The sequence below is a fragment of the Cavia porcellus genome, unplaced genomic scaffold (assembly GCF_034190915.1).
Source record: "Cavia porcellus strain 051 isolate PalLab524CR breed Dunkin Hartley unplaced genomic scaffold, mCavPor4.1 scaffold_8, whole genome shotgun sequence".
NCBI lineage: Eukaryota > Metazoa > Chordata > Mammalia > Rodentia > Caviidae > Cavia > Cavia porcellus.
Genome location: NW_026947491.1, coordinates 58535432 through 58562541, shown reverse-complemented (window position 1 = coordinate 58562541; position 27110 = coordinate 58535432). Strand labels below are relative to the sequence as shown.

The 27110-nt window shown below is 38.2% G+C and overlaps 1 protein-coding gene across 1 annotated transcript in view; it reads right to left on the bottom strand.

Moving 5' to 3' along the window:
• The window catches only part of Hmga2 (high mobility group AT-hook 2), a 121610-nt gene extending 105068 nt beyond the window's left edge, over window positions 1–16542 (bottom strand). Inside the window, exons 1-4 of the mRNA XM_063255083.1 lie at window positions 16158–16542; window positions 15426–15732; window positions 12743–12829; window positions 3120–3170 (exon numbers count right to left, since the gene is read on the bottom strand). Of these exons, the coding sequence (XP_063111153.1) occupies window positions 3120–3170; window positions 12743–12829; window positions 15426–15536 (249 nt within the window). The 5' untranslated portion in view covers window positions 15537–15732; window positions 16158–16542. The remainder of the gene's footprint in view (window positions 1–3119; window positions 3171–12742; window positions 12830–15425; window positions 15733–16157) is intronic.
• Window positions 16543–27110: the final 10568 nt, after the last annotated feature.

Below are 27110 nucleotides of genomic sequence, written 5' to 3'. Positions count from 1 at the left end.
AACAATTCACCACCCAATATTTTCCATTCTCCACAACCAGTAAAAGTTAGAAAGTAGGGGAGTCAGTGAGGATGACCTAGGTCTTCTCAGAAAGGCAACGATCTCTGTTGTAGACCCTTACAGGCTTTTTACCAGCATGAAGATCAGATGTCTGAAATCCAAGTTCCTTCACGATAAGAATGCCATGATAAGGTCCTTTAATTTTTGCTGTGCATTTTATTCCAGCATAGAAGAAACACCAGCTGTGTGAAAATGAGTGGTGGAAATAAAGCCATATAAAGAGTAGGGCAGCCTGGTGTGGTAGCTCATGCTTGTAATCTCGGCACACAGGAAGCTGAGGCAGGAGGATCATTGTTGAGTTCAAGGCCAGCCTCAGCTACAAAGTGAATTCAAGAGCAGCCTAAACTGCACAGTGAGACCTTGTCTCAAGAAAAAAAGGAGTTGGGCAGAAACCAGTGGACTTTGAAGTAGTAGGGTAGGTTGTAATTAATTCTCTGGCCAGTTGTGGAGCCATAGAAGGTTTTGAGAAGGCAGCAGTGACATGACTATAATCTATGAAAGTTAACTGGAGCACATTGTAGCACAACTCAAAGATAGAAAGCCTGAAAGTCAGAGAGATAGGAAGTGCCACCTGATGGGAGTATTTGGCTGGTTAACTTCCATTGTACTGGGCTTCAAACTCACGACCTCACGTTTGCCAGGCAGGTGCTGTTTCTCTGAGCTATATCCCAGGCCCTTTTCCTTGTATTTGTTTGTACCTTATTTTACTCCATTTTAGCCACATTAATCCTATGACTTCAAGCACCCCATATAGTGTCTGTTATTTATTATACTGCCTGGTAGATTACACATGGCTTTTCTTACTGATTAGTTCAATGGGATGGAATGCTTTTTCAAAGTTCTGAGACTTAGAAAACAGCAGCCCTGCATTTAATGTTTGTCACGATTAACTTGGTCAACAGTGTGGTCATTGGCCTATGATGGAAACAGCACTTTTTGACTTCTGAGACTAAGCCAGAAAAGGGCTGGTGATTTCTTGTGGGTTATCAGAACACTCTCTGGGAATTCTGAGGAGGGATAAGATGGTTGACTACCCTGAAGTGGGCGAGCTGGAGACGCCATGTATGCACTACCAGGGAACATGCTCAGACTTCCAGCCAATGACCACACTTATAAGTGAAGAAAGAGGCTTCCAAATTCTAAACCCCATGTAACAAAGTCAACCTGAGATATTTGAGTCCTACCAGCTGAGGCCTCAGTCATCCTAGGATAGACACAAAACTTTCTGCTGTGCCTTGACCATATTCTTGACTCAAAGACTACAGGAGACTAAAATAGATTTTTTAAACATTATTGAATTTTTGGGTAGTTGATTAAACAGCAGTAATTAACTGGAACCATATTTATAGCAAAAGACATAACAAACTAACTGGTTATAGAATCCATAGCTAGAATATGATACTTAGTTCGGGGTGACATATTTCAAAAGATTAAAAAACAAACATGCTTTCAAAAAGATAAGAATATTCTTTCATGAGGGAAAAAGATGAAATGACTGGAGATAATCAAAACAGAAAAAAAAGACCAAAGCATTTGTATTAATTGTCCTCAAATATTTGAAGGGCTACTATGAGTGAACATGAAAACATTTACTATGCTACGCCCAGAAAAGGGTGAGAGACTGTCATAGGAAGAAGCTACAGTGAGCCAGATGGAAGATTTTCTAGTGTTCTGGGCTTTCCAGGAAGGAAGAGGCAAGTTTAAGGGATAATGACCCTCTCAAAAAATAAGCTAATTAGATAAGGTGGATGATGAACATGCAGTGGCTAGGTTTGGAGATAATTTATTTATTGAACACAAGGCTGAATGAAATGCTTTTATTTTAATACTGTAACACTGAGATGTCTGTAATCTTAAAATCATCCCCATTTCCTCACACTAAGAAATTTAATCCCAATACACTGGAGCAGAGAAAAGAATACAAGATGAATAAATTAAATGAAAGTCAATGCTAAAGTATATATAGAATGTGATGCAGGGTTCAGGAAGAGAAAGGAATGGCAAACTAACAAAAAATATATAATCCAAGAGAACAGGAAAGAAACAAACAAAAAATTAAAACAAAAACAAAAACAAAAAAAACCCTAGAGCATGAAGAGCAAACCAGGGTGGAAGGTACAGGAAACCAAAGAATTCAGCAGATGTAATACTGGGTACAGAGGATGCCTTTGCCCTTCCTCACATGGTTGTACTTAATTTTAGGACTTTTCTTCTCTGTCAGGGGAAAGACACAGGTAATGTGGTGACTAAGGGAGCAGTGTTCAAGTTTATAAAATGAGCAGAGCTCTTCAGCAGCCACTGAATTTCTGAACATCGGTATACATGTGGGATCAAGCACAGGTGGAGTTATCTCTGCTGTCAGTATGTAGAAAATGATGACTATGGGAAGCAACAAAACCTGGAAATTAAAACCCTATTTCATAACAAAGTCAGTGTCAGAGAAAAAACATAAACCACCTATAAAATCATGTGTCCAAAACAGCCATAGAGGAAGCCAAAGTAAAGGAAAATGTAAGAAAGAAGGAAGGAAGGAAGGAAGGAAGGAAGGAAGGAAGGAAGGAAGGAAGGAAGGAAAGAAGGAAAGAAGGAAAGAAGGAAAGAAAGAAGGAAGGAAGGAAGGAAGGAAGGAAGGAAGGAAGGAAGGAAGGAAGGAAGGAAGGAAAGAAGGAAGGAAGAAAAAGTTATTTCATCTGAATTTTATTGCCATTTGTAATCAACTTCCAAGATTTCATAATATCTTTAATCCCAGGTACTCAACCCACAGAACAAGCCATCTCATTGTCAATTCCTTCTAAGGAAGAGTGGAGGTCCCTTTCATGTTAATGAGATAGAAAAAGGAGTCACCTTCAAGAAAGCAAAGTGTGACAGTGTAGACCCCTGGAGCCTTCTGGTAATCAGTAATAACGTACCATTTGCTTGTTAAACTTTTTGAAGATTCATCCACCTGGAAGTTCACAATTCATGTAATTCACAAAAGAAAATTATTTTTCATAGTTTTATTTTTTAGAAAACAGCATGTTTTCTTTACTAAAAGAACAGAAATTATGACCTTCACTCACCCATTTCCTAGGTCTGCCTCTTGGCCGTTTTTCTCCAGTGGCTTCTGCTTTCTGCAAAATAAAAAAAGGAAGTTACATACCTTCCCACCTGACATTATTTATAAGTGCTGTGCCAGCAGATACGTTTTAAGATTCGCCATCTTTTGTATATTTTAGTAAACGCCTTCGTTTTTCATTGCATGAGATATTAGGCACCTATGCAACCCCTGAACATAAGACTCTCCTTCTGAAAAACATGAAAATGCTTTTGTAAAATTGCTTTCTTCTGTTTCTGTTCATAGTAAAATAGTTCCACATCCCATGATTATATAATTTTTAGAAAATGAATTAATGATTAAAATTTTTGTAAAAAATTTGCTGTAAAGTTGTAAAAATTACTACAGATACAGTGAATTTATAAAGCACTTCTACCTATACTGCTAGTGGAAAGCAAGTCTAAATGTGAAAAAGAATATATAAGCATTCTACCTCAAAATAATAAACATATGCCCACTTCTACATGGTTAATTTCCTGTTTCTTGCCCAAAACAATCACCTGTCAATCAGTTCACTTAAGCAGGGAAAAAGACTGATAGAGATCATTAATGTTTGCCCCTGAGATGAAAAATATGGCTACCTAAAAATAATTAAAAATTTATATTAATAATTTCACACTCAACAAAATGACATGAATATATTTCCAACTATCTACATTTGTCTAATTGCTTTATTTCACAGACTTTTCTGGCATCAATGGCTTTTTTAAATCAAACTTTAAACATTATTCATAAAGTAACTAGCCTTTTCTCCATTTCTGTCACCTCCATTCCGATGCTAAGCATTATCAGTACACACATCAAACCCCACACACAAACTGCTTCTTATCTACCTTCTCTAAAAACATGTTTTTATTCTTTTCAGAAGAATGAAAACATCATCTGCTGTTCTGGGTACAAGAATCATCCCAAGGCTATTTTAACTCAAAAATATAGGTAACCTGAGCCAGGATACTTTTGTTATCTAGATTAATAGCCAGTGATCTAACTGTATTTAACTATACTGAAGTGAGATAAATTATGAATCTATCCTACTAAATGAAACTTTCCTTCCTCTCTTTACTCTAACAAAAATACATGTACATAAATGACAGATATGTAGATAGATGAATGTCTGGCATTATTATCTAGCATGCCCCTGAATTAACCCAAATTCTGTGATTATAAAGTTAGCTTACATTAATTGAGCATTTAAACACAGGCACTAGGCTAAGTAAATCAGTCACATGTGTTACTTTAATCTATCCAGCAGCCTATAAAGTAGGTATTATTTCTTATTTTGTAAATGAGCAATTACATCTTAGCTTAGGTGAATAACTTGTCCAAGACTAAGCCAGTAAGTAGCCGACTTGAAGCCTGAACCCAATTCTTGTTGATGTCACAAACCATGCTCCTAAAAATGCCATCTCCCTATAGCACACAAGTTAACAACAGAGAAAAATATTTGGAAACAAATTGTTATTGTATTGGCCAATTTTCCATAACTGAAAGAAATCTGAGCACCTTTAGGAGCTGTTAAAATTAGTGTCTCTAAATTGTTGTTTATTACTTGTGAAGAGCTCCACAAAGGAATCATTTGTCAGTTTGTGGCATCACCTTACCTTCAGTTATAGGGAGGATGAATTAAATTAAGTGAAAGCCAGGAATGCCCAGTAAGCCACACTACCTTTGAGTGTTTTCTCATGGAGAGAGGGAGATCCCCTGAGAGGAACAGATTCCCCCATAGAAAGCTTACTTCAAGTTCCAGATTTGCCACTTTAGTTTTGACTTTGGGCAAGTCCCTGAAAATCTTAATTTGATTTCATCTCTAAAATGGAGATATCATCTTCTATGAGGCAACATCAAGGTAACTGGAGATGCCTGCCATCAATGAGGTGCTCATAAATATTCATTCCTAACAAGATGGAGCCCTTAAAAGGAAAGTTTTCCTTTAGGTTAGTCCATTCTTACAGAAGGTTCAAATCAAATATGTCACCGGTAGTTTTTCAAAAACCCTTTGCATGGTGAATTAGGAGAGCACAGAATTCCCTAGCAAAGACACAGCCTCTGATTTAATCTTTAGGAGTCACTGGAAGCTTGCATGGTTTACTCAAGCGTAAGTTACACAGACATGGAAGGTAGAAATCCCTTTTAGTGGGAATGGAAATGGGGTAGTAGGTGGCGTTGGGGGAGGTAGCAGTTGATCTGAAAGCTAAGGGTGTCTCACCAGGCTTTTCTGCACAATTGTTATGTTTCAGGACCATGATGTGACCTGGGTGTATCTGAAATCTATCAAAGTTTTTTTTTTTTTTTTTTAAGGGTTTCTCTGTATTTCAAAGTCAGAGAAAACAAATCTCTCAAAGAGAAAGGAAGACCTGCAAGTAAGATGACTTTTAAATGAGCGTCTCATTGACAATAAGTCTATTGAAAAATAAAATTCGTACCATTAACACAGGGGCAAAAAATACCATGATTATCACTCAGACTCGTCAAAAGCAAACTTGCTCCTTGGTCATGCAGGCCAGAGTTACATGTAAACCGAAACCCTCTTCTGAGACTACATCTAGAAGAAACACATTAGCTGTGCTGGGTGGCGTCGATCTGGGAGGTTTTCAATTGTTCTTTAAAACCCACATCATTTAATCATTCAATCATTCTAATCAAAGTCCACAAAGGCTGCAAAACAAGTTAGGACTTTAGTTTGTAAACCAGCAGAGATTCAGGATTTTTATGCATTGGAAAATTCTGGCTTTAATGTTGTTTTTCCCGTGTCTAATGCTCTGTAAGGTATTGTTTTTCAAAGATAAAACATTCAGGGGGCTGATTTTGTCCTAATGTCAAATGTGTAATATTGTAGAAATGTATAATTTTCTTTTGCCTGCATAGAATTTGGTTCTAAACTAAAATATTCATGTAAAAGTGACACATGACTAGTTTTAAATATTTACTGCTTATATGGAGGCGGGGGAAAGACATAGGAACTAAAATTTGAGAGTTGCCAGCACCATATTATAACTATACTATATATTATAATTGTGAATGTTGTATAGTTGTGAATGTTATATGATCATATTCATAACTATCATATCTTTCTAAAAGTTTTACTTTTCATTTGCATTTTATTTCTTTTCAGACTGTATGTTTGAATTTGTAATGTTTAGAAACAAATTCCTGAGAACAAGGAGGAATGTTGAACCAGAAATGTATTTATTTCTTTCAGAAGTGTTAGCACACTGGGCTCTAAAATATACTCCCCTTTTTATCAAAAATTTAAAAAAGAATTCAGCTAGCAAATACCTCTCTTGAAATTGAAAACAGTGCTTAATTACATCTCTATTGAAAGAAGGAAGGAAAGGAGGAAGAGGGAAGGAAATAGAGAAGAAAGGAGCTCTAGTGTTTATATTATGTTTTGTTTTTCTCTTATCAAAATTCTAGAACTTAACAAATTTTATAAATCATTTTTTATAGCTTTCTCACTTAACAAAACTTCTGTGGGGATTGCTATAATCCACAAGTTCACAGAACTATGGTGTAAGGGGCTCTACAAGTTTCTCAAAACTAACTTGAAATCTGCATTGTAGACAACACACAAAAAAATCTATCATGGAACAAATATTTCATAAAATATTTGACAGTACGTGATAGCAGAAATGGAATAAGCTTTAGAATCTGAGTTGAATTCAAATGCACGTGTCACCATTTAACTGAATTGAACATTAGACATGTCAGTTTATAACTCTGAAACCATTTTATCATTTCTGAAATAAGGATTACAATAACTAACATAAGGATTAATTTATATGTGTATATTTATATGGACTGCCTGACGGCTATAACATTTGTTAGGTACTCAAATGTAATTTCTTGTATCCTACTTTAAAATGCTAATATTAAAGAGAACACCTACCAATTTCGTAAGCCTTCCAGTGATTTTCTGTGCATAATTTTACATAAGTAGAGCAACCATTTGTTTTCCTTGCTTTCTACTTCATGGGAAATTAACCAACCTGCCTACCATTCATAAGTAGTAGAACAAAGACTCAACCTCATGTTAAGGCAACAAAAGTGTGTCCTTTAAGAAGATATTTTAATATGAAATAAAATTGCCATGACAAATTTAAACAAGCAATAGAAAGCCTTCTCAGGTAAAAATGAAAAGTTGACACTTAAAACACATGCAAGATCCCTATAAAGATATAGACAAGACTAGTGATTGGGAAACAAAAGAATAATTCAAGTCTAACTAACTTCAGGGCCAAGTTTAAATAGTTATTAACTTTCTGCAATTCTAAAAGCTTTCATGTTACCTCTATCTCTATTCATCTATCTATTTATCTATCTGAATGACAGACAGTGGAGGAAAGCCAGAACTCCCCCACTTCAAATCAATCAATACATTTGCACAGAAAAAAAAATCTACATGTGACCATGCTTTGTTTTCTTTTTCTTTTTTTAAGACTAAGACCTGCCTGGACCTAAATATATATGGACCTGACAAACCTATGTCTAGAAAATCACATTTTATTTATTTTAATTACTCAAAAATGTAAATAGTGTTTAGTAATGTACACTGATATAAAAATCAACTGGACTAAACATTGAGCCAAGTTTCATTTTATATTTTCGATAGGTTTTCCAATTGTTAATTCAACCATTTTTAGCCTTGAAAAGTAGTTATGACTTGCCTTAGAATATATTTTTCAGTGGAAAATTCCATCATCTATTATAGCTCATAATTATGTTATTCAAGGAAGCCCTTATTGACAGCTCTCACATCCTTATGTTGCCCATGCCTGTCTTCACATGTACAAATACTGGCTTAATAATCCAGGCCAAAATAGCAGAAGTTATCATTTTCAACGTTGGAGAAGTTCCTCCTTCAAATCTTCTGTTTATGTATAATGTAATTAGCTAATCAATACCTACAATTCAAGAGTTCACAAACATTGCCTTCTGAGCAAACTGTCTCCTACATAATCCTAAAGAGAATGACTACTACTACCCAACACTAAATCAAGTAGGAAATGCTATTCAGAATTGTTCAGTGCAACTAATGCAATATAATATTATCAAGCAATAGCTTAAGATTCAGTCAATTTCCCATTCTTTTTTTTCCTCTCCTGGTTGGCAGAACATAACTGTAGATTTATAACTGATGTCAACCTGTACGGTTTTAAAGTGAGCTCTAGAAACTGCACAAAGTTAACAGGACAAGATCTATTCAAAGGATTTAACTGGCATAAAATGTTTCATGGCATCTATTCTTAAGAAAGAACTGAAAGGTAATAGAATATAATTTGGTATAGTCAAACTCTTTAGCAAAATGATCTGCTGAGACTTGGATTTAAAAATGAGCCAGGCGGGGCCGGGGATTTAGCTCAGTGGTATAAGCGCCTGCCTGGCAAGCACGAGGTCATGAGTTGGATCCCTGGTACCAAAAAAAAAAAAAAGAGCCAGGGATGTAGGTTAGCCAAAATAATGAGGTGCTTTTGATGAAAGAACTCAAAAGGATGATACTTTCCAGAGAATTATAACTATGGATTCCCTGACATAGGTTACTACGTAAAATAACTCAAATGTATTTGAATCTCCCATATTTGGAATGCAATCTTTAATGATTTCAAGGCATTGCCAGATGGAGTTTACTAATACACTAAGACTTTGTCTTCCTGGCAAAGTGAAGCAAATAAATGTGAGCCTGTTTAAGTAAGTCAGCCTAAAATACTAACATACTAGAAACAATCAACCAATGAATTCTACATGCCTGAATTCATTTGCATACTCACTCACACAGAGCTCTGAATTCCATGATGAAACTTGCCTGCCCATGAAAACACACACACACACACACAACCAAACTCCCACAAAGGCTGTAGAACCCATGGACTGGAATATTACACAACCCCCGAGGTCATCTTTCTCTGATTCACATGCAACTATTTATGTCTTTGGTAACCCTTCAATGGTCCTAATGTAGTCTAAAAAAAATTCTGTCCTCATGTAGCTCTAAGAGTTAGAACTCTTAGTTTGAAATGATGAGTAAAACCCACATGATCTCTTCCTAAAACATCTGTAATTGATATTAGTAATAACTTATGAAAATCAGTCACATTTCTAGAAGTACAAACGATACTTCTTTATAGTCTTCAGTTGATATCAGATTTTCTTTTTATAGCAAATTGAAGATGAAAATTTAAAATTTACCGCAAACACATTACTTGAAGCACACATACTTTACCTGGATGATATTTTAAGTCTGAGTTTTGCTTTCTAGATCTGGCCATGACATCTAAAGTCGAAGGGAAAGTCAAGCAAATCCATGACATTATAAGGTAAGGCTACCTCACATCTAAGATGTTTTTTAATAATCATTTTTCTTCTATTAAAATTTAACTCAACCTCAGAAAAATACTTTTAGAAGCACTTGAGCGAGAATTAACTTGAAACCTAAAGGCAAATTCAAAGACTTGTGACTTTTTAAACAGAAGGATTAGTGACAGTTCTCTCATTATTAAAAAACAAAGCATAAAAGAGGTTATATCTTCCTTCTCTCCAAAGGTGGGAAATGCAAAAATCCAAAGTATTTCCACCTAGCACAATCGTGAAGGAAACAAACAAACAAAAAGAAAAAAAAAAGGAAATTAAGAGACACCTGGAATAAGTATATCTCAAACTTAAAAACAAAAGGGATAAGACTCTCTCAAATTATTTATTTAGGAAAACATTAACTTCTGCTCTTCTGTTATCAAGATAACAATATAAAACTAGCTCAGGGAGGAAGTTTAAGCATCCAGACTTAAGTTGTCAGGAAAGACTATGGAATTGTCATGTAATGGTCCATCCATGGAAATGACTTTTCATAAAATATAAGTAAAGAATAATGTTCTCTTCCATAAGAAATAACAAAAAATTGCATTTTCATAAACTTGCTTGTTTTATATACAATATAAATCAATTTTCTATTGAATGTGGCCTGAAATTTAAGTGATGGTTAATTTAATAGTCCTCCATTTGGCCTGGCAACATTCTTCATGCATTGTCAAGTTTCACACTGTTAATTTTCTAACAAGCAGTTTTGTTTTTCAAATGCCCCAAGGCCACTTGCTGAGTCCAAACACAAACTTCATAAGTAAAGATACTTCAAGTAGCAAGAAATTTTGAACACACAGCATCATCAAGATTCAATGTACATCTCTTCTCATTTTAGAATTCTTTTCCTTCATATACTTACCAGTTTTTATAATATATTTTTCACTGGATGTGTTTCGGTGTGCAGAAAAATACTCAATCATAGAAGACTGGTAACTCTGATCAGTCTAACAAGATATATTTTCTTGTAGTGTGTTATGAACAATATAAATTTTTTTAAAAAGATTTACAGCTCAAACCTTAATGAACATATGCTTTGTTAGAATACAATAGGCATTTGAATAACAAGTATGTTTGATAACCATGTTTATATAAGATAATAGCATACTCAATATTGATTTGAATGTGAAAACACCTAGTCTATATAAGCCATGCAATTCATCAATGTCATTTATTATTATTATTTGAAAAGTATTACATTCTGCAAATGAAGTATGATTTACAAAACTGAAGAAAAGTAACAGTTACACTATGGGCAAATGTATTTTTCAATTTTATTAAAAGATATTTTGTTAACAGAACTAAACGCAATCATTGTGCTTAAAGAATGAAAGTTATCAGATACTTCTTTAGGAAGAAGAAACCCTACTTCTGTTGTAAATTTAATATATGTATACAAAGGAAGAATTATCAGAAAACTGAATGGCCTCCTATCATTATTTGGAAATGTCTATTACTGAGGTCACTGAAAATAAATCAAACTTTACTTGTGAATAGGTTGACTTTTGGGGTTATTTTGCTTTAGGTAGTAAACTAATCATAAGTCTTAGCTTTCCTTTTGTCCATAAAGATACTGTTAGTGACAAACTTCTTAAAATGAAGAGGTGGTCGAAAAATTCCTATCTACTTCAAATAAATGTAATGCAGTAAAATCTGGAAGATAATTCATTTTCCTTTTTTGTATTACATTCTAAATAATTTACTTATGATGATCTTTAAGGATTTCTTCTTGGAAGATACTATACTGTTGCATTTTTTAGAGCAATTATACCATAGCTTAAATGTTAGTTACTTACCAACACATTTCTTTTCCAATTCCTGAGAGCAAAATTAAGGTAAATTTTGTATGTATACAACACAGAATCTAACTCTTTGGTAAAATCACTTCTTTTTAGTTAATATATAAGTCAGGTAAAACTATTATTTTTTCCAGAGTGTTCACATTAAGAATACCAGGTTACATATTGTCATTTTTAAAACAAAGATACTTAGAGCAACTTTAAAGTTTGATTAAATGTGAATCACAATTAAATCTAAGTGAATGAAGCAGTTAAATTTAAATATATGAAAAATCTCCTCCATTCACTTTATTCAAAACTGTTAAAACAGAAAAATACTCATAATTGTTTCCTAAATAGCTTTCTATGTAACACTAGTTGCTTTGGTAGGTCAACACTGAAAACCATCACATATAATAAATATGGTGCCCACAATCACAGAAAAACATTAATGCCCAAAAGATGAACAGATAATCGTTTTTAACATGGTCTTCTGTATATGGTATATTCAAATCTTTTGAAAAGATGTATCAAAATTTCTGATTTTTTAACCTTTATTTTGAGCTTGCTATACAACCCTACAAATGAAATGCAATTTTTTATTTATTTATAAAGCCAAATATAGTGACTATACATTCATCTTCATTTGGGTATACTTGCATTTATTCTGATTTTTTGTTGTTGTTAACTCAAATACAACCAACACAAAGTTATTTTAAACCGCAATTTAAGTTTTATTGAGAAAAACATTGACTGTCAAACTTGGCTGGGTTCTATCCTGCCAAAAAATATATATGAAATGAGTCAAATATTTATTTTAAAATTTTTGCATTCTCTAATTCAGAGCACAACACTTGAGTTTTCTTGAGCTTATGTATACTGTATTGCAGGTTTATTATAAAATTTATCATCCCATTTAAAGTTGTAAAATTCATGAAATTTTTCCAGTATCTATATAGTTGAATTTACTTCTTATAGTCAACCACTTCATAAAGTATTTTTAATAGAAGAATTAGGCTTATAGTAGTCATGTAAATAAGTACAAAATACATTTATCTCTTATTTTTCAGAGGAAATTGTAAAAACTTCACCAACGCAAAGAATCCAAAGTTTTTAATTATTTCATACTTGGTGCAAATATTAATTGCATCATTCTCCACTACTACCCCACCGTCCCCCAGCCCTTCTCTCCTCATCCCTCCACCCCCAGTTAAGGATCGGATTATTTGCTGTTTATTTGTTTGTTTAAAAATAACACAGTAAGCATCTCCATGAACCTTTTTATGTTCAGTGCTTTCTTATTAAAAAAAATTAACTCCTACTTAATGTTCAGTGTAGAAAATGTGTCTTGGGTTACTCACCTAGGACAAATCCTTAAGAGTGAATTTAGAATGGGAAAAAATAAAGGGTGGCTCCTATAATCATTGATGAAGTTAGAAGAGGTCAACTTGAGAAGTCTCACCTTTTGAGCTGCTTTAGAGGGACTCTTGTTTTTGCTGCCTTTGGGTCTTCCCCTGGGTCTCTTAGGAGAGGGCTCACAGGTTGGCTCCTAATTGTGGAGGGAAAAAAAGATGTTGTGGCAAGACCGTGTGAAAGAAATTGACCCTGACTCTTTAGCTGCATTTTCTCCATGTGCTGCTCAACAGTTGTTGGAACACATTCAGCTGGAGGATAAATGATGATGCTACAAAGTTCACAGAAAGAGGAAATTACTACATTTTTAATCCATGGTTTCAAAGTGGAAACTATTTTGCATAAGAAGACTAGATTGTATTTCATACCTAAAAGGTATGCAAAACCTTGAAAGGTTGCAGATTTTAGGAAAAAAATCATGTATTTCAAGGTATAAAATTTATAAGGATATGCATTTGGCGATTTATAGAAATAATAAGCATTTTAAACAAATATCACTGTCCATTATAGCATGTCAAACAACAGAAATATGAAGCCAGATTCATAGTTATCTCAGCACTGTACATATTCTAACAAGTTCCCATCTTAATCTTCCATGTATACCTGCATTCTAGGTCGATTAGGATGCAATTGACACATTGAGTTAAATATTGGAGCAATTATCCAAGTTCTTCAGCTCAAATTAACTCTATTCCCTCTAAAATTTCCAAATAATTATAGTAAATCTGAGGTGGGAGGTTTTGCTTGAATTATCTAGATAATTGCTTCAATTCTTCACTTCCTTTCCGAAAGGCAGGAATGGTCTCCAGTTAAAAGTTAGGTATCTTTCTTTAAAAAAAAAAAAAAAAATACCATGTTTTCTTCAAAAGTTTCTTTTGAGAAAACTTTCGAGTGTACACTGGAGAAAACTAAAGGGGGGCAAAATGAAGAGGACCGGAAGTACCGAGGAAGGAGAAATTGAAACAATCACTAAGTTTAGCAGAACTTTAAATGGCTCCTATGCCAAGCAGTAAATACCCAAGTGGTTAAGAAAATGTGATGATTAATAGTCCAGATCCTAAGTATTTACCTTGTGAGTCATCTATTCAGATTTCATTCAGATTCGAATGAAATGAGACTAATTAATTGCATTACAGTTCTCAATGAAAATTTGCATCTTATTGAGAGAATCCGGGGAAGGTTTCCTTCAAGCTTCAGTGGGACACTAGTGCCAGTATGCACATCCTGAGCAAACACATCGAAGACACATTTTTCTTTCTTTGTGAACTCTGCCTTCACTCAAAGGTAAGACCTCCAATCACCTCCAGATCCCACCGAATTTTCTTTTAGGTTTTTTTAAAAAGTGTGTGTGGGGGGGTGCAATTAGAGGAGCTAGAGTTGGAAACAAGGGGGGAGGGCTGAGACTTCCTGGGAGGTGTAAAACAGGATCCAAACGTGGTAAGAAGTGTCGCTTGCGCAGAGCGGGAAAACTCAGGGGCCTCTAGATTGGCTTGTTTCCTTTGAGGGATTCAAAAAGGTACAGCCCTCTCTCAGTTTAGCTAAAACGCACTGGAAGGCAAACATTGTTCATTTCCCAATCTTGCTCCCGTGTAGCTTTGAGACTCTAGGATTATTTGAGCTATTTGCCATAAGGAAAGCGACTTAAGGGAAAGGAACGAAAGAGAAAATTTAAAAACCGAGGAAGTGAAGCTCACATGTTCTTTATAGCCCTGTCCCACCCCAACCCTCCCCGCCTAGGCTTGAAAATTTCGGCGAGCGAACTACCCCCATCCCGCCCTGGGCGCTATGCGCAGCTCTGCAAGAGCAGGCTGCACACTTAATTGGTTGCATCCGCAGACAAAACCTTCCACTGCGCGGGGTCCGCGGCGCCCCTCGATCGTCCTCTCCCAGTCCCTAACCGCCCGTCCTGGGAAGAACGTTTTAATGTCTGCAGCTCTGAGGCCTGGACAGGGAGCCTGGCAAGGAAGTGACCCTAGCTAGCTACCGTGCACTCTCTCGGACACTCCTTCCAACGCGCCCCTGGCGGAGCGAGTTAACCCTGTCCCGTGGGGGCCTCGGTTTCCCTGCAGCCCCTTCTCCGGGCCACCTCTGGCGGCTGCAGCTCGGCATTTAAAGATCCCAGGGAACATTCAGCAGCCAGGTCCCCACACGTTCTTTGTCGGGAGTACAAACCTTGAGCCACCACGAACTTGGGGAGGGCGCCAAGGGGGCGGCTACGGCGCGCCAACCTCCTCCCGGCAAGCAATCCCGAGAGGCGGGAGAAAGAAAGAGCCGAAGGTCCCCAGGACTCCGACTCTTTCAACCCTGGCTGGCCCGAGCGCCCCAGTTCTCGGCGACCGCTTTCTTCGTGCAATTGCAAAAGAGGCTCAGAAAGCGTCGGCGAGTCCCGGTTTACGGGACGTCGGCCGCTGCCACTCACCAGGCTACAACCGCGCCACTCTGGCGGTGCACAATAGCGAAAGTCCGAGGACGCGCGTCCCCCGACCCAACCTCCTGCCTGTCCCCTGCAGCCGGCCGGTCGCGGCCCCGCACCTCTCGGCCCCGACGGGCACAGGCGCCCGCCGTCTCGCCGCTCACTCTGGTGGCTTCTGCCGCCCGCCCCCGCCCCGGACAACACGCGGCGCGCGGCCACCGCGGCCACCGGGCTCCCGCGCTCAGGTTCCCGGAGCATCGCGGGCTCTCGCACGGGCAACAGGGGTGGGCTGGGGTCCCCAGCGCGCCCGCGTACTGACTTGCTGCTGTTTCCTGGGGCGGCCGCGTCCTCGCTTCTGAGGCGCCGGGGCGGCAGGTTGTCCCTGGGCTGAAGTGGACGGCTGCCCGGCGCCTTCCCCGCGTGCGCTCATGCTGCCTCGCGCCGCCGCCGCCGCTACCGCTGCTGCAGCCGCTTCGCCTCCGCCTCCCGGAATCTGCCCAGCACCTTTGGGGAGGCTGGGTGAGGGGCTGCAGGAACCGGCGAGGGGAGCGAGAGCTGGCGTGCGGCGAGGGCTGCTGCTTGTCAGGCTCCCGCCGCTGCCACCATCAACACCGGACGTCCAGCGGCTGCCAAAGAGAGAGAAGAGGGGAGGAGGAGAGAAGGAGGCGCTGCCGGTGGTGGACGCCGCGGTGGGTGAGCGCCGGAGGTGGAGGTGGCGAGCGGAGGAGGAGGGGAGCAGGGAGAGGAGGAAGAGGGCTTGGAGTCGGGGAGACGCTTCTCGCGGTTTGGGATCTGGAGCTGCCGGCACTTGGAGCGCTGCGGCAGCGGCTTGGAAGGGAAGAGACTTGGAGTGAATTGTGTCCCTTGAAATGTTAGGCGGGGAAAGAATTCCTCCTCCTCCCCCCCCCCCCGCGCTCAGAGAGAGAGAGAGAGAGAGAGAGAGAGAGAGAGAGAGAGAGAGAGAGAGACAGAGAGAGACAGAGAGAGACAGAGAGAGAGAGAGGAAAGCAAAGGGAGGATGGGAAGGTTCTGCCGGGACAGGGTCGGGTACCGGGCGCCAGCGAGGGACAGAGACAGAAGCAGTGGGTGGCACCGCGCCTCCTCGGGTGGCGGGAGCCGGCAGCGGCGGCACCAGAGAGTCGGAGAGGGACGGGCTGCGAGCTCCTGCGTCCGGCACCCAGAGCGCGCTGCCCGAGTCTCTGAGCTGCTGGCCGGGGATTCAAGTGGGATGAGTGTGTGTGCGCTGGCGGACGGGGTGCGGGAGGGGGGAGTGCCCACTTCTAATCGTGGGCGGATAGAGGGGAGGGGGCTGCGCAGGAGGAAAAGTATGAGGAGGAGGGAGGCCAGGCGGACCGCCGAGCCAAGGCGCCTGGCCGCGAGCCAGAGGCAGCGTTCGAAACACAACTGCCTCGGCGGCGGCGCCCGGGTGCCACCCGGAGCCTGGCTCACGTGCTCCTGCCCGGCGGCGGGGTTAAAGGGACAGGCCGGGGATCCCGAGCCCGCTCCCTCTGGGCCTTCCACCACCCCCACCCCCGCCGCCAGCCGCCCGAGGTCACCACCCCGGCGGCTGTCCTCCAAAGGCGCGGGAACAGGACCGTCCCACGGCCGCCTTTCCGGGCTTGCCCTTTACCTGCGCCTCCTCGGTGCAGAGAGGAAACTTCGCCGGAAGCGTCTAGCTGCAGGGGCTGCAATTTTCTAGTTCACACTGTGAGTGGGAAGGGACTGCTGAGCAGTAGGAGGTGGCCCCTGACACCCTACCCCTCCTGGGGATGCCCCCACCACAGAGCGCGCCGGCGAGCGCGCACACACAGGGAACGTGCACAAAGATACACATGCTCACACGTGTAATCACAGGCACACTTAAGCGGAGATACACGTGCACTCGCAAATATACATGTAAATACACGCACACTTGAACACACACATACAGGAACACAGATGTGCACTCTAGCAGACGCGTGCAAACAATGCACACACGCACGCAGACCTCGCCGCCTTTTTTCTCTGGAAAAGAATGGGGGCGACAGACCCCCCACCCCCAGTGGGCACTACACACAAGGATTCGGATGCCCACAGGATAAAAGGTGATTTCATAGAATCCTAACACCGTAGTAGTACCAACTGCCTAACTCTGCCTTCGGTTTACCTTGATTTAACCTTCTCCCAGAGAACTCCCTTTCTGCCAAGTCCTAATTTTATAGCTTGGACAGTTTCTGAGTTATGTGAACACCATAATGGCCACAGTCCGTTTTTAAAAGGTGGAGTACATTTTATTTTAAATGTACCTCTTTTTCATCCTCGAATAACACCAAAACTCTGAAAAAAAATTAGGTTCAGATTTTCACACATCACACCCAAAATTATTTTGGACCAAGTCCAAAATAAAATCTTTCACCCAGGGAAGAATTTTTCTTTCAAAAGTACAGACCACCGTGGAATAAAAACGTCTGATTTGCAGCCCCAAGCAGGGCGTTAGGCACCGCCAGGTTCCGTTGTGCATGTGGAGGAGGCGCGTGTAAATGTCCGCTTCAGCGCGACCGCTCTGATTGGCTCGCGTTGCCATTTTAAATCCATTTCCAGCTGTCCTTTGCAGAGTTGGGACACTTCACTGCAAGTCGAGTGCTCTGCAGAAACCCAGGGTTGCTCCTGGGTCTGGGAACGCTTAGCTATGATGGAGAGGGAGAGCCCCCGTCTCTCCAGATGGAGCCCAGCGGCTGACTGGGGAGGGAGGGGTCTAACAGGAACTAAAGGTTTTCTGTCAGGGTTTGCCTGAAAGATGGTATCTTCATCAAAGGGATTGAAATTTCACCTACTAACGACTGCAGTGACATTTCCTAACTGCCAAGTTTGCACTTTTTTTCCCCTTTGTGATCACGTATTTGCACTTTGGTGTGCATTTTACATACACCCACAACCAGGCTCCTGGGCTTGTTTTTGTTTGCTTGCTTTTGTCAGAAGAGAAGGTAAAATTACGAGGATGAATGTAGGCAAAAGACACAGGATATCAGTTAGCCCTTTTTTATATAGGTCACTACATTATATCCGAAGATTTTATTTTTTAATTCACGGAATTGGCAAGGAAGAAATTCCAAAGCTTTCTGTTTGCACTAATTCTTGAATCTGAAAAGAAACACTGAAAAGTAGGAGACGGAATATCCAGTCAGTTGTTTTTAGTGCACTTCACTATCAGATTACTTAAGCCCTTTGAATTTGCATAAAGAAGGTTCAAAAAATTGTGTCAAGTTCTGTCTGCTGGTTCTGTATTTCCTTCAGGCTGATATTTATTTTCTTAGGCAAACATAATTTGTTTGCATCTTTAAAATTATTTAGACTTATTTCTTTTAAACGGTGTCCTTGTATATTATATAATATATAGATATATTAAATAACTTTATAAAAAAAGAAGCAGTTTCCTTTTTACATTTACGTTCATGATGTTTGTTTTTCCAATTTAGGTTCCTCAATCCCTCACTTCCTCTCCTTTGTCTCACTGTGCATTACCCATCCATTCAAAGCTAAACTCTTAATTTGCAAACTTTCCAGGTGGTTTCTGTCTCCATTAAACTGGTTCTTTTCTTTTTCTGCACTATCAAATTGAACAATTAACACCTACGTTGTATATGTTAAACGAAGTTTCTATTTATCTGTAACACATGATTTAGTGTTTAGATCAGGTCAACTCATTTAGTGGGTGGAAAGATCAACTTAGTGGATCCAGAACATCATTGTTTAAAAAAAAAAAAAAAAAAAAGTAAATAGAATAAAGTAGAGAATACAATAAGCAAAATTTATATTTCAGTTATATAATACATATGATAAAAATTGAAGATTCCCCTCACTTTTAATAGCTTGGCATTTGAGATACATCTTGGAGTTCAAGGTGTGTTATCATATAGTAGGTAGTGTCCTTTCTATTTTGGTGACTCTTGTGAGTCATTCCAAATACAATAAAATATCTTCACAATTATTTTAACTAAAAAGACATTCATTTGTAATGAATAGGTTGAGGTTCTCATACTATATCACACAATTATAATTTAATACATCCATAAATTAAGGGATGATTTGGAGATTTCTCAGATTATAATGGTTTTGATTAATTATGAATGTTTTACTCCTGAGATTTATTATAAGTAAATATTTTGAAAGTAAATCTATATAGTAAAAAATATATATAACAAATATTAAACAGAATTATAAATATACATACACACACAAACATAGAAATTCAGTACAAAGTAAATATATTTTCTTGCCTTCAGAGAGTTGCATTTTAATTTGGCTGGAAGAAGTATCCCACATGTTTTCAAATAAGCTCATTTGCACTGCTGAAACTCAAAATTTAGAAATTGTCTCTTTAAATATGCTTACTATATAATAAATTATAGGTGAGATTGCCTCTTAAGAGTTTTCCTACAGTATTTGGTACAAATTAATATACACTAGCAGGTTAGGGATTTTTTTTTCACTTTGACAAGCTTCCTACTTTGATGGAGAATCATCAAACAAAATGCATTTATTCACTCGTCTGTCAACAAACATTGGTTTTAAATGAATTCACTGAACATAGACTTGGTTTTGTAAGATTCTCATCTATTCTCTCAAAATTCAGGAATGTAATTAATATAGAACTAAAGAGACTCTCTTCTAAAACAACTAGTGCTCATTTAAAATCTACCTGTTATGATAAACCATTTCTTCTGTTTTCCCTTTTGAATGTTTACTCACCTCTACCCAGGCTGTAGTTCATTCAGGATCTCTTCATTGAGCATTTAATATGTGCTAAGATTCACTGAACATTCTTTTTGACAAAAGTGATAGCAGACCAGAAATGGAAGCGTTTTATTTCCATCTTTAATTAACATACTGTCAGCCCCAAACCATCTGGTTTTATACATTATCAGTCAGGTTTGGGTAGCAAGTTGAACATAGATGATGAAATCAGTTTAGGCATGGGAAGAACAGTAAGTAGAACTCTAAAACTGACCCCCAAGATTTCCTTTTGCCCCAGCTGCTGTGTACTTACATACACAATCCCCGAAATTATAATATGCTATGTTTTACTTCAGAGAAGAGATGGTCTAATGGAATATGCTAAGTTAGAGAAAATAACAGAGAAATTATCTCCAGAGAAGCCTCATCTAATCATGTGTTTAAAGTCTCATCTTAGGAGACAAAGTTAGAGATTTGAAAGTCAAGAAAGATTTGCCTTGGGGCTGGGGATTTAGTTCAGTGGCTTAAGTGCCTGCTTTGCAAACGGGCAGTCATGAGTTCGATCCCTGGTACCGGTAAAAAAGAAAGAAAGATTTACCTCGTTATTGCTGGTTTGAAGACAGAGGTGACTGATGCATGCTGAGGAAGGCAGATTCTGAGCTGAAGGCAGCTTTAGACAGCTGCCAACAAGAAAGAGCTTGGAAGCTTAATCTCATGGTCCCCAGAGCCTCCATACAGGGACTCAGAAGGCCAATACCTTGATCTCAGTATTGTTACACTCAAGCAGGAAACACAACTGCTCTGCACTTGACTTCTGACTTAGAACACTATAAGGTAGTAAGTAGTATTTCAATGATATTGGAAGTATTTTCAATTGATGATAATTTATTAGACCACAGGGGAAAGCAAATGCCAGCGAGATGAGACCCAATCTTTTTCCATTTCATGAACTTCTACCTGAAGATGATCCCTGAAGTTGTGCGGCTCCTACCAAGCCATTGCCTTGCCGTGTGGACTTGTAGAGGAGCAGCGGCCAGAACGAAAACGCATCATTTTGAATTGCGTTCTTTCCTGCCTGCCTTGCCCCTGCCTGTCCTTACTTTTACTGCCCTGAGAGTATATTTCTCAAAGTATCTAAGTGTTAGTCCTTTTATCAGGCTCTATTTTCTAGGAAAGGGAGCTAAGACATTTAAAACTCAAACTCAATTTCATTTTTGGCAGTTTTGAAACACATTTAAAATTTTTTATACATTCCTCCCACAAAATGTGGAATCTCATTTCCCTTCTCTTGGATAAGGGTCCACTTAATTAATTTGCCTGTACTAAGTAAAAAGGCAGAGAAGTCAAGGTGCATAACTCTAGAGTTTAGGTAGCACAAGGACAATACAATTGCCTGATCGCAGCCTCTCTCTCCTCTATTTCTTCTCCCTTTCTTGCACTTGGAATCTTTGGGCCAACATACAAGAAGCTACCTTGAAGCCTCCATTCTGATGGGACCATGTTAGGTGGCCACATAGAGTTAGAGACCGTGACAGAAGTAGAGATAGAGAGAGAGACAGAGAACCATGTTTGACTTTCCACCAACTCTCTGACAGGTGAGCATGAGCATTCAGGTAATTCAAGGTCTCTGTAACCCCCATAAAGCCAACTCAGGCTGCTGGAAAATAGAGAAGATAGATGAGTGTTTTGCCAAGCTCTGCCCCAAATGGAGATTTATGAGTAAAATATATATTGGTTTTATTCTTCAGATACTAAGTTTTTGCATGGATTTATTAGACAGGTATAGGATCTGTCCCATCTTTCCTCAATTCTCCTTTTATTTCCTTTATCCTAATTAGTAAGTCAAAATGCAAAAATAAAATGTAAGCCTCAAATTAGTTACTTGCTTAGTTATGAATCACTCTTAACTGGAAATTACACTTAAGAATCACTGTGGATCCTCCTTTTCTTTCAGTATCAAGAGAACATCAAGTCCCTCTAGCTCTGCTTTCCACATACTGCTTGTTCTGTCTTCTGTGTTTCCACGGTCCCTTCCTTAGCCTGGGCTCTCTTGATTTTCACTTGGGTAACTTTTTTTTTTCTTTTTCCTTTTTATCGGTCCCTGGGATCGAACTCACGACCACCTGCTTACAAGGCAGGTGCTTATGTCGCTGAGCTAAATCCCCAGCCCGTACACTTGGATAACTTTAATATTTTTCTCCCTTTCTGTCTTACATTTTCAAAAGCCATCTTTCACGCTACTTCTACAAGAATGTATTTTTTAATATAGTCAGTTATTTTTATTTCTTTTTTCTTATAAATGTAATAGAAAATGCTTATTTTAAAACACAGGTGATAGAAAGGTAAAGTAAAAAATTTACCCAGTTATCCTACCACCAAGAGACAACCCTGAAACACTTTAATTCTTCTAGACTTTAAATAAATATAGGTTCATAATTTTAATTTGATTTCATAACCTATTTTTAATCTAACATATCATGAATATTTGTCATGTTGATGAACGTTCGTCTGAAACATTCCTTCTAATGGCTTTCTTGTATGCATTGTCATATATATATATGAAATAGAACACCTGGAATTAAGTAAGCTTTTGATAAAAATTTTTATGACATCCTTGTGGAAAGCTGGAGAAATATGGCTTGGATGTTATGCATTCCTTTGTGCTGACATCAGTTTCAAAGGTGGTCTCTTCCATCAGCATCCTGGTATAATTTTCAAAAATTTAGATGTCCTAAAGGTAGAAATGATAGGTAAGTCTACTGATGTCCAACTAGAGTTCAAAAATATTTCAACAAACCATAATATAGTGTATGAAGATAAATATGAAGTATGCTATTAGCTTTAAAGGGAAATCAGTGACTTAAAAACAATTCTTATGTTTAGAAGTAATACTAAAAAGCAGATACTATTATCCTTCCATGTCTCTATTCTACACTTCTAATTTAGTTAAAGAATATCCACAGTGTTGAATATGTCTATATACCCAACAGTAAAGCTACATGTCCTGATCTTCCTTCGGGAATGGAGTTAATCAATGAAGTTGAAGCAGAAGTCTTTGGGAAGTACTTCTGGGAAAACCCTGTAAACAGACTCACTGACCTAGAGGCTTCTCCCAGCGTTCCTCCCATATCTTCATTTCTTTTCCTGTCAAGAATGCAGGCGTCGTAGTTAAAGCTCCAAGAGCCACCACAGACCATGAGGTGACTTTGAAAATGGAAACGACATTGTAAGACTAGTGGAGCAGGAAGACAGAAATGAAATGGGATGGCTTCATGGAAAGATGACCACATGGACTATTATACCCGTCCTGATCTGCCTACCTCGCGACTTAATTTGTAAGAAAAAACTTAGCTTTGATCTTGTTTAAGTCGCTTATAAGTTCTATTAGACTTTTAATTCTCTGTCATTTATAGTCAAATATAATTGTTAATTCAATAAAAGATTCAATCAGCTCATGTTTGGCATAGGTCAGAATGCAACTGGCTTTTAGAAAATTCATAAATTTTATTTTCAAAACAATTTTAAGTTCATAACAGAACTGAGCATAAAGTGTAGAGGACCCTGCATGGCCCCTGAGTACACACACACACACACACACACACACACACACACACACACATATCTTCCCAAATGAGGACATTGGAACCAAAATGTTGCATTTGCATCGCTAATGAACTTAACACTGACACATTCTTCAAAGTCCATAATTTACATTACGGTTCACTTGTGCAGATGTACATTCTATGGGTTTTGACAAATGTGTGATGACAATTGTCCACCACTGTGTTATCATGCAGAATAGTTTCACTGCCCTAAAAATCTTTCCACCCATCATCCTTTCTTCACCAGTAATCCTTGACAATCACTAATCTTTCTATTGTCTTATTTTTTGTAGATTTTCAAATAGTTGGCATGTATAATATGTATCTTCCTCAGATTTGTTTAGTTTACTTAGTAATATGCATCTATGTTTGCTCCATGTCTGTTCATAGCTTGACAGTTTATTTCCTTTTAGTGCTGAAATATACTCCATTGCCTGGATATACTGATGTATTTATCCGATTATAAACTGAAGACCTCTTAGTTGTTTCCAATTTTTGACAATTGTGAATAGTTTCTTTTAGCACTATGTGAAGACTTTTGTGTGGGCATAAGATATCAACTACTAAAGAAGGCAATTGTTGGATTGTATGGTATAAATGTATGTAGCGTTGTAAGAAACTGCCAATCTGCATTCCAAAGTGAACGTATAGTTACCACTTTGTGTTTGACAAGCACGAAGTGACAGCTTCTCTTGGTCCACATTCTCACTTGCGTTGTTGTGGATTTTGGATTGGAGCCATACTGATAGGTATATACTGGTATCTTCATGCCTTCAACTTGCAACTACCTAGGGATCTATGAAGGTTTTTTGTTTTGTTTTGTTTTGTTTTTACTGGGAATCGAACTCAGGACTATGTGCTTGCCAGACAGGTGCTTATACTGCTGAGCTAAATCCTCGGCCCAATATTGGATGTCTTTTAACATACATACTTACTATCTGTATATCATCTTTAGTGAGGTGTCTGAGAAAGATCCTTTTCCTAATTTTAAAACCAGATTGTTCATTTTCTTATGGTTAAATTTTGAGAGTTTTTTGTATTTTGTATAGTCCATAACCTTTATCAGACGTGAGTTTTCCAAATGTCCTCTAGTTGATAAACTGTTTTCTCAAGCAGAAATATAGGTTAGAAATTATTTCCTTCATGGATTACACCTTTGTTGTTATACTTTTATAACTAAAAAGTCTTGCCATGGTCATTTAGGTTTCCTATGTTTACTTCTAGGAGTTTTATAGTTTTGCATTTTCCATTTCAGTCTTGATGATCTTGAGTTCATTTTTGTGAAGGTTGTAATGTTTGTGTCTACATTTAATTTTTTTAACATATTGATGAAAATTGTTATAGCACAATTTGTTGAAAAGGTTATCTTTGCTGTATTACATGACTTTTGCTGCCTTGTCAAGGACTTAAATACTTAAATGGGCTCTTTCTGGGCTCTATGTTCTGTTCTTCTGATCCATTTGCCTGTTCACTGATCACACATTGCCTTGGTTATTATAGATTTGTAGTAAATCTTGAAATCAAATAATGTTAATTATCTGATTTGTTATTCTCCTTCAATTTTGAATTGACTCTCCTGGATCCTTTGCTTCTTCACTGAAATTTTAGAATCAGTTTGCTGATATCTACAAAATGGTTTCCTGGGACTTGGGTTAAGATTGCATTGAACCTGCAATCAAGTTGGGAAGAACTGAAGTCTTGACAATAGAGACTCTTTCTATTTAGGAACATAAACCATCAGCATTTATTTAGGTCTTTGATAATTTTCATAAGATTTTTTGTTTCCCCATACAAACGAGCTATTTTGTTAGATTTATTCGTTTTTGGGGGTGTTAATGCAATATGCTGTTAATTTCCCTTTCAGTTTTTTTGTTGCTCTTCTATAAGAAAGCAATACTCTTTTATCTAATAGGTTTGTATCTTTTTTTTGTTTTGTTTTGTTTTGTTTGTCTTTTTCCTTTTTATCGGTACCGGGGATCGAACCCACGACTGCCTGCTTGCAAGGCAGGCGCTTATGCCGCTGAGCTAAATCCCCAGCCCCCCTTTTTTGGTTTTTGTTTTTGGGTATTTTTTTTTTTTTTTTTTTTTTTGGTCTTTTTCTTTTTTATCGGTACCAGGGATCGAACTCACGACTGCACACTTGCAAGGCAGGCGCTTATGCCGCTGAGCTAAATCCCCAGTCCCTTAACTTTGCTACAATTACTTATTAGTTCCATGATCTTTTCTCTCAATACTTCTGGAATGTCTGTGTAGATAATCATGTATTCTGCAAAGGCACTTCTATGTCTGTCTCCCTAATCTAATGTAATTTTTTTTTTTTTTTTTTTTTTTTTTTTTTTTTTGTACCAGGGATCAAACTCACAACCTAGAGTTTGCCAGGCAGGTGCTTATGCTGCTGAGCTAAATCCCAGATCCTTTATAAAAATGTTTTTTTTTTTTTTTCCTCTCCCTAATCTATATACCCTTTATTTTCTCTCCTTGCCTTACTTAATTAGCCAGAATTTTCTGTACATGTTGAAAAGCAGTAGTGAGAGAGGAAATTCTTGCTTTGCTGCTGAAATTAATGAGACTCAAATTTCTCATCAAATGTGATATTAACTGTAGATTTTTTGTCAATTTGAAAAAGCTTTCTGGTCTTCCTACATTATAGTTTTCTCAATGGTATTGAATTTTGTCAAATGAGTTTTCTACATTTATAATGATATGAGGTTTTTCTTCTTTAAGTGTAATTTTAATTAATTTTCAAATTTTGAACCAAGGATAAATTCCACTCAGTTATGTTATATAATTATTTTTGTACATTGATGAATTTAATTTGCTAACATTTCATTCAAAATTTTTGCATCTGTCCTCATGAGGGATATTGGTAGTGTTCTTTTCTTATAATGTCTTTGACTGATTTTGGTATTACGGTAATGTTGGCCTCACAAAATGAGTTAGGAAGTAATCCCTCTGTTTCTATCTACTAGGAGAGATTATAGGATTTGATGTAATTTCTGCCTTAACTATTCGGTAGAGTTCAACAGTTAATCCGTCTGATACCTTCTAGAATATAATTAATTACTGATTTGACTTGTTTAATGGACATACACTTATTCAGATTATTTCTTCTTATATCAGTTTTGGCAGATTGTGTCTTTCACAGAATACAGGTGTGGAGTTGTATTAGTAAGCTTTTTGTCACTGGGACAAAATGGCTAACACTCACAATTTAAAGGAAAAGAGATTTTGAAAGCTCAGTTTTCAGAGGATTCAGCCCATGGATGGTTGGCTCCAAGGCAGGAACAGCATGTCAGAAGCAGGAGGAAAGCTGCTCAACCATGGCAGCTAGAAAGCCAGAGAAGGGAAGAGCCAGGGATAACAACACACCCTTCAAAAACAAAACAAACAGTACATGCTTCCAGGTCATGCCCCTCTAACCAACCTCCATCAGTCTCTACCTCCTACCTCCTAACAGCACATTTAGTCGTGGACTCATTAAAACATTAATCACTGATGGCTGTACTGTCCCCACGATCCAGTCACCTTCCAAAACCTCCACCTCTGAATATGAGACTTTGTGGTGATGTTTTATACCTAAAATATCATGGAAGAGTAGTTCATAATATTCCTCTATCATCCTTCTAGTGCTTATGAGATCTACGGTCATGATCCCTATTTCATTTCTGACCTCAATATTTGTATTGTTA